Here is a 10,539-nt window from a genome sequence, read left to right as displayed (position 1 = left end):
TGAAAATATCAAAAACCATACTGTTGGTATAGTGTACCCAATTGCTCGGTTGATACCATGCATTATAAAACACTGTATCTCTCATATATATATTTTTTTATATAAATTTTAATTGAACAATACAGAATTAGGATCTTCGTTGTCAAGTTGCTTCACGTGTCTCAATACATCCTTCTTTGTAATAACTCCGAGTAGTCGGCTGCAAAGTTGAACGTAACCATAAAAAGTTAGTATAATCTTGTATCGTACACAAAACAAGTAATACGTAAAGTAATAGGAAATAATTACCCATTATGCGTAACAAGGGTTTGTCTTAATCCCAACTTTCTAAACATATCAACAACAGTCTCCATGGGTGTTTGGTCGGTAATTGTTATTGGAGCCATATCAAGGATCTTTTTCAATTTGAGAGGTGGAGGAGAATGAGTTTGAATGTTGTTTCCATTTGTAAATATAACCAATGATTGTCCAGTAATTTCCTCTGTCATACGTTTGGCATTTGCGATTGCAAGATTCAAATCTCTTCGTAACACAAAGCCAACAAGATATTGAGATTCTTTTGAAACTATCACTGGGAAACCATTATGTTCTGTTTCTTTCAATAAATTTTCAACGTCTTCGACTGTCATTGAATCTTGAGTGAGCACATGAAGGGCTTCATTTCGTCTGAAAATATAGTTAGACTTGTTAACTATGAAGAGAAAACGTAAAAATCAAATCAAAGATATTTTACAAGAATATAATATCTTAAAGATAATGGTGCAATTACTTAGGTTGCATGACATCGGCCGCAAGAGTAGTATGTTGAAACTCATCTTTGCTATCAAGAAATGGATAACCGTTCAAACCAATGTGAGCATCATAAATGCCCTGTTTTCCAAGAGCATCGCCGACCCATTTACTTGCCATAGCGGCTGCCATTAACGGTACAATATATCGTACACCTCCAGTTAACTCAAACATTATTACGACGAGCGAAACAGTCATTCTAGTAACACCGCCGAGAACTGCTGCGGCACCAACCATTGCGTATAGTCCAGGAGTTATACAATCGACACCAGTGGAACATGCTTCACTAAATATCCAAATATGTGGATAATTATACGCTAGTTGCTCCATTCCAATCCCCACAATACGGCCCATTATCGCTCCCAAACAAAGTGATGGAATAAATAATCCGCAAGGTACTTTCATACCGAACGTAAATATTGTCATAACAAGTTTTAGAATTAATGCTAAGACGAGAAGCCATATCGCCTTATAAACTCCGGGGCCAGCTGCTGCAACTTCAATCGCTGATTTTACAGCAGTAAAGTTTCTATTATAATCGCTATATAAACAGAAAGAGAAATTTACTATATTTTAAAACTAATGTTAATTTTAAAAAATAAGAGAGGGAATTTCTACCATAATATGTCTGCGTTTGATACTCCACATTGTCTAAATAATAAATAAATAAGTTGACTTGTACTCATTCGTGTATATGGATTTGGATATCCAATAACAGCAGTTGCAACTGTTACGATTAGAACTTCGGTAACTGGATACTGGCCCAATTTTGAAGTTTTACGATAACGACACCAAAACAGATTTGCTTTAATAAACAAAGTAGCAATCACGCCCTATTGAAAGAAAGAGAAAGGGAAAAGGGTAATTTAACAATCTTTTAACTATAGAAGAAAATTTACAGAAAGATAAACTTACACCAATTATTCCAAGCATGACGAAGGGTATTAGCTCAAAAAATATCCAAGGCTTATTATATTCAACATAAAAAAGCACAGAGTGCTCGTTGCCAAATGGATTTATAGATCGTAAAATAAAAGCAGCTATCAAGGCACAGAAAAATGATCTCCATAAAGTTTTTAGTGGAAAGTAATAGCTCACCTGAAAAATGTTGTTAAATATATTCAACCATTAGATATATCAAACTATCATTCTCCTGATACATACCTCTTCAAGACTAAAAAGAACACCCCCAATTGGAGCACCAAAAGCAACTGAAACTCCTGCAGCAGCAGCTGCTGATAAAATTTCTCTTTTCTTTGCTTCATTTCTGCCATATTTTGGAAAAAGATAAGAAAATATATTTCCTATGCAACAAGCTATGTGAACCATCGGCCCTTCTTTGCCTAAATTTAAACCTGCTGAGACCGATAGAATCAAACCTACTGATTTAATTATTAATGTCCACTTTCCTAAATATCCACGAATAATAAAACCACTTAGGATGGTCTTTATCTAAAACATGATTTTTCAATATAATTAAAAAATCATTATAGTTTTTATTTTCATTTTTTACATATTTACCTCAGGAATTCCTGAACCACAAGCGTATGGTGCAAACATTCTTACTAATGAGGCAGAAAGTGAAGCAAACAAAAGAGCCCAAGCGATGTAAAACATATACGAGATCATGTAAGGTCCTGCACCATCTTTTGACTGACTAAATACTTCTGGCCATGTCCACCACTGAGAACAGATTATGAAATATAAACTTAGACATTATCATAAAAGAGAAGATAATAATAAAGCACATACCTGAGAGCAGTTACCACCGTCAAAAGTTGTTTCATTATAACTCCAACAACATTGTTCTTTATTTAACCAAAATGCTTGTGGGCATATGCCAAATTTTAAATCAGTCATCCAAGAAGCCCCTATATCTATAATACCTGCTGCGACTCCTGTAAAGAGACCAACTAGCAAAACACAGAGCCATCCAGACCAAGCATCATGAGCTCCCTTGATTAAGCCCCAAATAGAATCATGTTTCTTTTTCACAATATATCGATGACGCATTCTATCTCGAGCGATATCTCGTTGCCAATCAATCGTGTGAAAGTCATCATATTGTCCGATACCAGGAATGTCATCGGAATCAACTGAAACTGAAATACAATTGAGCAATACAGAATGAAACTGTGTTCTATCTTTACAAATTAAGTGCAAATTACAATATTAAAAAATAACATTATTTATTACATACTGTGAGAGGAAGCATCGTCGATACGGATACAGTGTTCCGAAAGAACGGTGTTCTGTCCATGATGAGAATTTACATTATTAACTTCCAGCATGTCGTCGTCGCTGCTTATAGTACTGTCACGTGCAGTATTTCGATTTCGCGATCGGACATCCTCTACGAAGTATACATCATCTGAATTTTCTATCTATAATTAATCAAAGTTTTCACCCTTTAAATTTTTGTTACCATTGTTATTCCCTTTTTTATTATTCTCTTATCAAATTTCTTCATATATAAATTTTTACCTTTGTATCAACTGACTGGTACGTAGTTAATGTATGCTGATGATTTTGTGGAATTGTATTGTTCGATAATGTTGTACCTTTCAGTGGAAATTTCTCCATGGCATTGCAACCTGTAAAAAGAACTTGAATATATATACATAATTTATGTATGTATATGTATATAATATGTTTGAAAATAAGGAATAAGTTAATAACAACTAAATATTTTTGCATATAATAAATACATAAAAAATACTATTTCTTCAATTCTCGTTAACAAATATATTAATAAAATTGGTATTAACAGTTAAACAATGCACTAACTTAAATGGATTATTTTATAATATAATTGTAACTCCTCTCAACACAGTATCATTGTTTCTGACTACATTACTAAGTACGTTAGTAATATCATCTCATTAGAGATTATCTCACACTCATGTTGTAGGTACATTGTGTAGGATTATATTGATGAATAATACATAAAATGTTTATCTTAAAAATTAAAATAATTTCTGTTGATATATACTACATAATAATATACAACAATACTTATGACTATACTATATGACTAATTTTTAGTTTTTAAATAATATTAAACATAAACCTTGTATAACGAAAATTAATTCAATTTTATCACTGTTATATATAAAAATACTTCATCTTATGAGATAGGCTTATGATAGTCTTCATATTAAGCATATTTTTGATCTGCATGTACAGTATAATATTTATAAATAAACAACATTGTCTTTTCCAAAATCGAAAAACATGTAGCAATATTAAATATTATGTAAATGCAAAATATACTAATCAGGATATTGAAAATATTTTCTCAAAATATTATAAATAATTGGATAAAAATATCTAGGAGAAAATAATAATTTAAAAGTAACAAAAAGATGATATAAACAAAAATTGTATCAACATATGATACATTACTTAGTATAATATGTATAGATTTACATACTTTGTTGAATTAATCTTTTGTAACTTATTGATAGTGATAAAAAAGTCTATACAAATTTTCTTTCTCTATGTATACAGAAAATTTATTTAATATTCATTAAAAATTATATTTAATTTAACTGCAAGGCAAATATAATGTAAGGTACATGTATAATTACTCATAAATAATTACTGACAGATCAGATAACAGATATATTTAAAATTTATTTGGATAATTGAATCGAATAAACTATTTATGGTACTATAAGATAACAGGAAATATTGAAGTGATCAATATACATTAAATGACAAAAAATTTCCAATGAAAACTGTTCATCGGCACATCATTATGATACTTTCACAACTTTGACTTTGATGGACCAATTTCTGTCTTTCAGATATATAAATTAGAAAAAAAGAGCAAACAGAGAGAGGAATATAAATGAGAAAATTTGATTACTTCAAACAAGTTGAAGGTGAGGTTATCGACATCCATGTAATGTGCAGGAAAAAGGTCTGAAAAAAGGTTGAAACGAACAGATGTTTAAATAAATCATTGAAGATTCATAAATTTTACGTGAAGTTTACTATAAGACAGTATCTACCATATTCAACCTTTACAAGGTTAGAATTGATACCATATTCTCGACAGATCAAATTGTCGAGTTGTTCAATCATACTTACCATTTTTTCAGGTAGAATGCTTCTCAGCTTTTCATTCATGAATATCCTTTCTCTTTTTTATTGTTTTAACATCGAATCATGTCATTTATTTTCTTGCAGGTCAAATTTCGCTTTAAAATTGTGAATATTTCTTCTTAATCAAGGAGAAACTACGAGGATCGGACTAAAAGTAAAGACTTGTCAAAGCATTTTCTGTTTCTCTTACTCACTTAGTCTACTTTCTTACTCTTTATTTGATTAAATATGTCATCATGCGCCATCTTACCGAACTATATTGAACAAATGATTTTACTTACCAAGTTTCAAAATTTGTTTAGAGCTTAAAAGATAAACTCCAAAAAAAGTAGTTTTGACGATGAAAGAATTTACGTCTACTAAAAACGCTAAAAAAAATTAAAATTTTTTAAATTTATCGTCAATCTATAGAAAACAATTAAACGATTAAATACAATAATTTATACCGTACGATAATCTAAGATTTAATACGGTTAATTTTAAAATTGAATTTTGTAAACGCGGAATTCTCTTAGATTACTTTTATAACAATCTTTATAAATTTATAATTAAAATTTAAAACAAAAATTTTATTATCGCAGATACAAATTTTTAAAACTGAAGAAAATAATCAACTCGAGATATTTGTGCACCATTCGATTTCTTTATTAGCCAACTGTAATGTTAGAGTATAATATTTACTGAACATGGTTTACACTCGGTAACTTTCAATTATTATAGCGAAGTAAACCGAATCATGCAAATCTAAAATTCTTGAGTTAACAAAAAAGGGTTTTCAAGCACAAGATTAAATGGAGAGAAAAGCTTTATTTCTCTTATTGTCTTGTTTGTTAATACATTAATAAAAAGTTAAAGGATAAAATATATATGTTTCACCAATTTTTCAATTTCACATTGATGGTAGGCTCAAACTCCAGTTTCCTTAACCCTAAATTCTTCTTTTGCTGTAGCATTTGCAGACCCCTGATATTTAATCGGGTAGGCCAATTGATTTCCTTTATTCCAAGTATAAAGTTCCTAGAAATAAAGAAGACATCACAATAAGCTTTAAAATTCTTATTTATTTTGTTTTATTTCTTAAACTTCGAAATATTTACTTTTGTTTTATGGTTGTAGCTGACTGCCGTAGTTTTGTGATAAGGATTCGTGAATGATAAATGAACAGGTATTGTAACATTTTTATAAAGATCAAAGGCCAACCTATAAGTAACATATCGATATGTAATTATAAAATAAAATATATTATAAAATATACCTTTATTTTTTAAGCTTATAGCACTTCTTTATTCTTTCCCCTTTTTTTTTTCAATTTTACCTTATTTTCATCGTTTCTTCCGTAACGCTATGAACAGCGTAAAGCACTCCTCCAGCAATGAACATTTCTCCAAATTTATGATTATCTATACTAATGTTCCATGCATGTTGAATATTCATATTAATCGCATCCATCTTTATTACTATTGTATTATTCGATGGTAAACCGTATATTATCCATAACCCTATTGTTAAAATAATGTACGTCTTATTCACTATTTTTATTTAAGGAGAAATACCTCTTTTAAACAAATTACGATATAATTACCATTCTCATCAACATTGAAGTCAACATAATTAAAATTATGATTCGGTGTATATAAATAATTCCTCGTATTCACTAATAAACCTGGAAGATGTAATTCACACCGCGAAAACTCCTTACCACATACTTGATCAGAAATAGAATGAAGATTAAATCGAAAAATTGATGATCGGTTTATGGGATTATAAAAGAAAGATTTGTTATACACTACATGCCCATTTCCCTAAAAATAAATTTAACATGAGATAATAATATATAATTTTAAAAATAGTATGATATACCTGAAATGGATATGGCAGTTTAATGGGATATGAACTCCCATGTTTAAAATGATCCTTTGACTCATATTCAAATATAAAAGAAGTTTCATTCTTTCGGGTAACCCAAAGTTTCTCTGGATAACCATCAGATTTAGTGTCATGCATCCAGCTTCCATAATGATCATCCATAGTACCCTTTAAAACTGGTTTCCCTACTGCTTCTATTACACCATCTACAGAATTAAATAAAATTAATATCTCGTTAATTTATTTAATTATGTACAACCTATAATTATACATTTATTTTGAAAAGAAATAATAAATGTACTTCACCTGCCAATCTCAATGGAAGTCCAGTAAAGTTGACATTTTTAAGTGGCTGAATATTTAAATATTCAGCAACGTCTGTAAAAGTACATCTTAAAACAGGGCAAGCAGCGCAAGTTTCATGTGGTGCACAAAGTTCATCTAAATCAACATGCTGTGGCGCAGGCTTTCCATATGTAACGTGTTGTTGTTTTCCTAGCTTTGACTTTTCCATGCTCTTCGCATCATCTACAAAATACTTCAATGTCAATATTCATGTAATTATTTGAAAAATATTGAATATTGAATATTGAATATTCAAGCTAAAAATATATGTTACCATCGACTGTAAATGATCCTTTAGTGGTGTCAATATCGTTTTTCACAACACAATGGTATGTACCATAATCTGCTGATGTTATCTTCGCAATCTTCAGACGCATTTTAAGCTAAAATATTACATTAAGATAGAAGTATATGGAAATATATATGAACACATTGCATAGGATGCTATTATCTTTTACCTTATACATATCTCTTCTGTCATAAACTTCAAGTCTATATTTCTCAGACATTTTGAGTCTACGATCTTCACGTTCCCAATAAACAATTGGTTCTGGAAATGCCTCAACTTCACATTCTAAAACTACAGTACTTTGACTGCGTGCGCGAATCATTTGATTACGAATTCGAATGAAAGGTGGAACTGGAAAACAATACTTTCTTAATAAAAGAAATAAATAAAATATATATGTATATATAAATGTGTATATCAAAATATTTACATTTAACTTGAAGTTTGATTCTTTTCAATGCTCGAGGTGGAATTCCATTATCAGCTACACAAATATATTCTCCCATATGTTCTCTGTTAACTATACTGATATTAAATGTATGTCCAATTACAGAAGTCACTGTTCAATAAAATTGTACACTTATATAATTATATACTTCTGTGAAAGTTCATAATCGCGTTACTGACACGATTACAATTTTATATTACCGTGCCAAGATCCTATAGGAATGACACCACCATCGCTTCTAAACCATTGAACAGTAGGTTCAGGTTTGCCACTTGCTGCACATTTTAATCGTAAATTAGTTCCTTCATAAATGGAAATTAGGCCAGTCGAATTTACTGTTGAAGGTAACATTCGATCATCTGAAAGATTTTACAAAAGCTATATCGTTTGAGCACGCAAATTTTCAAAGTATAGTTATTTAAAAATAAAGAAGGTACTTGCCTAGAATAGAAGGAGGAATCAATAAGTCGTTTATATTATAATCATTCATGTTCACCTTCCAGGCTGTTATCCCTGGCCTGCCATCTTGTCCTGGTGAGCCTGGTCTACCAGGAGGACCCATTTCTCCTAAAGTTGTTCACATCATCAACGTATCTCTTTTTCATCCACGTGCAATTAGAATGAGCGAATTTGAAATAATGTTAAGTTACCACGTGGTCCAATTGGTCCTTGAGGTCCCATTTGACCTGGCCTTCCTAAAGATATTGTATCTTTAGAAATTAAATTAATGAATACAAAAGGTTTCTAAATCAAAAGGTACATACCATCTGTTCCATTACGTCCAGGCCGACCAGGAGACCCATTTAGTCCTGGTTTACCATTCATACCAGATAATCCATCTGTACCACTACGTCCAGGAATTCCATCAAGTCCAGGTTCTCCCGGTATTCCATCTCTTCCATCAAAACCAGCTGGTCCTATATCACCTTTTGGTCCACGAGGACCAGGAGAGCCAGTCAAACCAGGTGGTCCTTTCGGACCAGTCATTCCTCGTAATCCGGGAAGACCTGGTTCCCCGGGAGCTCCTGGACTTCCTGGTGCTCCTGGTAATCCCGGAGGACAATATTTCATAGACGATCGACAAAAATTTTCAATCGCATCGAGCTAAAATATGCAATATCTATGAATAAAATTTAACACATTTCTATTATCTTTGATTACTAAGAAAAGTTAAATATTTAACCTGCACACGAGTATCTGCATTTAACCATACCCAATCATGTCCCATAGGAGTAATTGGAGAAGATGCCAAACCTGTTTTTGCTATGGGAGATGAAGTTACTTTCTTAGATTCTTTTAATGTATCTTTCTCTTGCCAAATCTAAAATGTAGAAAATATAAATATAAGGTACAATTTTTATATGAGGCAACTAGAATCAAGAAGACTAGAACCAAGTGACTTTTTTCCGATATCAAGGTAATTAAGTTTGAAATTCAAATGTGTTAAAAAAGATTGCACTGTAAAGTCTCTATGAAAATTAAGTTATATTTAATGCTTGACACAGCAAGGAGTATATACGTATATTTTTAATGAATTTCATGTTTTAGTTTATGAGTTATTGAATATACGGTAACTAATGTTACTACACTTGCATGTTATTTCAATATTATTTGCTTAGAAGTCAATTTTTCTAGCCTTCAAATGATACTTTTATATAATGATGGATTACTTAAATTATATATATATTGTATTTAATGATCCAATTAGCCATTTCTGCTTTTAATTAAAAAATTTGAAAAATATCACTTGTGCCCCTTTGATTCCAAGTGCCTTATACTATATATTGATAATACATACTCTGGATGTATCTGAAACTTTATTATCTTCTGTCACAGGTAAAGCACTACTTCGTTTCTTCCTTACCAATTTTTCAGTTTCTAAAAAGTCTTGGTTTCGCATAATAAGAACATCTGTTTCCACATGGGTCACATAAGTATAAAGATAGATAGATGTTAAAAATTGTACCAAAAATTGAATTAGAATAAGAAACAAAAGGTTCCTTGGTTGTAGTATCCATCGAGTAGATTTCATAGAAGCTTTCTTTTCCATGATTACATGTATGGCAAATCCTTAAAAATTATTTATTTATCGCTTTTGTAACCAAAAAGGTATTACATTTAACTTATCAATGAAAATTTTATAAAAATCATACGCTCCTAAAGAGACTTGTATCCCTAATATATCAAACAAATTAGAAAGAAGGGGAGAGCAAACAGATTTGAATTGGCTGAATTGTTACTATCAAGTAATTTAATAGAGTATCCAATTTCTCTTAGATACAACTTTTATTCATTCAAGAGCTTTAAGCTAATAAAATGACATTTCAAAGGATCTAATTGATTTATATATATATATATATATAAAAATAACATTTTAGCAAAATGCTAAACATAGATAATTCTTTAAATACTTCATAAATATATAACGAAAAATGTATTTTATATCAATAATTGTAATTAGTCATTGTAACAAAAATGATTATGTAAAAAAAATAGATCTCATCTTTAAACGACTTCAGCGTAAACTAACGCACCTGAATACTTACCACCACAGCCGGCAAGCAATGATATTTCGACGATAACGCATGCGCGATTATCTTTTATTAAGGGTACAACTAGCAAAATAAGTTTTAGTTTTATATTATGTATGGCGGTAAATTTAAAGTGATTTAATCCTAAACTGATATGAGCA

General features: G+C 30.7%; 2 protein-coding genes across 9 annotated transcripts; both read right to left on the bottom strand.

Annotated features, from left to right (window-relative positions):
- Positions 1-79: 79 nt before the first annotated feature.
- LOC122576973 (H(+)/Cl(-) exchange transporter 5) lies at positions 80-5,100 on the bottom strand. 6 transcript variants are annotated; one of them, XM_043747942.1, is made up of 12 exons: positions 4,885-5,099; positions 4,661-4,716; positions 3,274-3,383; positions 2,990-3,173; positions 2,542-2,891; positions 2,311-2,472; positions 1,954-2,241; positions 1,705-1,887; positions 1,408-1,622; positions 770-1,330; positions 289-666; positions 80-199 (listed from the first exon to the last, which is right to left on the bottom strand). In XM_043747942.1, the coding sequence occupies exons 3-12, from the start codon at positions 3,370-3,372 to the stop codon at positions 109-111; spliced, it is 2,511 nt and encodes an 836-aa protein (XP_043603877.1). In that variant the 5' UTR covers positions 3,373-3,383; positions 4,661-4,716; positions 4,885-5,099; the 3' UTR covers positions 80-108. The 6 variants fall into 6 exon arrangements, with proteins under 6 accessions (XP_043603877.1, XP_043603878.1, XP_043603876.1 ...); XM_043747943.1 differs by lacking the exon at positions 4,661-4,716 and having other exon boundaries at positions 2,542-2,885; positions 4,885-5,100; XM_043747941.1 differs by lacking the exon at positions 4,661-4,716 and having other exon boundaries at positions 3,274-3,395.
- A 586-nt stretch (positions 5,101-5,686) lies between these two features.
- Positions 5,687-10,487, bottom strand: LOC122576972. Of its 3 annotated transcripts, XM_043747938.1 has the most exons (17): positions 10,394-10,487; positions 9,814-9,917; positions 9,646-9,734; positions 9,031-9,168; positions 8,612-8,951; positions 8,498-8,542; positions 8,289-8,414; positions 8,048-8,206; positions 7,830-7,958; positions 7,569-7,750; positions 7,385-7,493; positions 7,072-7,293; positions 6,760-6,971; positions 6,482-6,701; positions 6,215-6,398; positions 5,997-6,099; positions 5,687-5,916 (listed from the first exon to the last, which is right to left on the bottom strand). In XM_043747938.1, the coding sequence occupies exons 1-17, from the start codon at positions 10,432-10,434 to the stop codon at positions 5,806-5,808; spliced, it is 2,514 nt and encodes an 837-aa protein (XP_043603873.1). In that variant the 5' UTR covers positions 10,435-10,487; the 3' UTR covers positions 5,687-5,805. The 3 variants fall into 3 exon arrangements, with proteins under 3 accessions (XP_043603873.1, XP_043603874.1, XP_043603872.1); XM_043747939.1 differs by lacking the exon at positions 10,394-10,487 and having other exon boundaries at positions 8,048-8,182; positions 9,646-10,375; XM_043747937.1 differs by lacking the exon at positions 10,394-10,487 and having other exon boundaries at positions 9,646-10,374.
- Between the last annotated feature and the right edge of the window lie 52 nt (positions 10,488-10,539).

Source organism: Bombus pyrosoma, linkage group LG17, assembly GCF_014825855.1.
Source record: "Bombus pyrosoma isolate SC7728 linkage group LG17, ASM1482585v1, whole genome shotgun sequence".
In the NCBI taxonomy this organism is placed as follows: Eukaryota; Metazoa; Arthropoda; class Insecta; order Hymenoptera; family Apidae; genus Bombus; species Bombus pyrosoma.
Note: the sequence above shows the minus strand (reverse complement) of the source record. Positions and strands in the feature narration are given on the sequence as shown.

Coding starts and splice junctions, on each gene's coding strand:
- LOC122576973 (XM_043747942.1), bottom strand. CDS start 3,372: ATGGAGAAATTTCCACTGAAAGGTACAACATTATCGAACAATACAATT. Junction 2,892..2,989: donor CGACGATGCTTCCTCTCACA/GTATGTAATAAA, acceptor ATTGTATTTCAG/TTTCAGTTGATTCCGATGAC. Junction 1,888..1,953: donor TTCTTTTTAGTCTTGAAGAG/GTATGTATCAGG, acceptor AACATTTTTCAG/GTGAGCTATTACTTTCCACT.
- LOC122576972 (XM_043747937.1), bottom strand. CDS start 9,897: ATGGAAAAGAAAGCTTCTATGAAATCTACTCGATGGATACTACAACCA. Junction 7,751..7,829: donor AATCAAACTTCAAGTTAAAT/GTAAATATTTTG, acceptor ATTGTTTTCCAG/TTCCACCTTTCATTCGAATT. Junction 6,702..6,759: donor AACTGCCATATCCATTTCAG/GTATATCATACT, acceptor ATTTATTTTTAG/GGAAATGGGCATGTAGTGTA.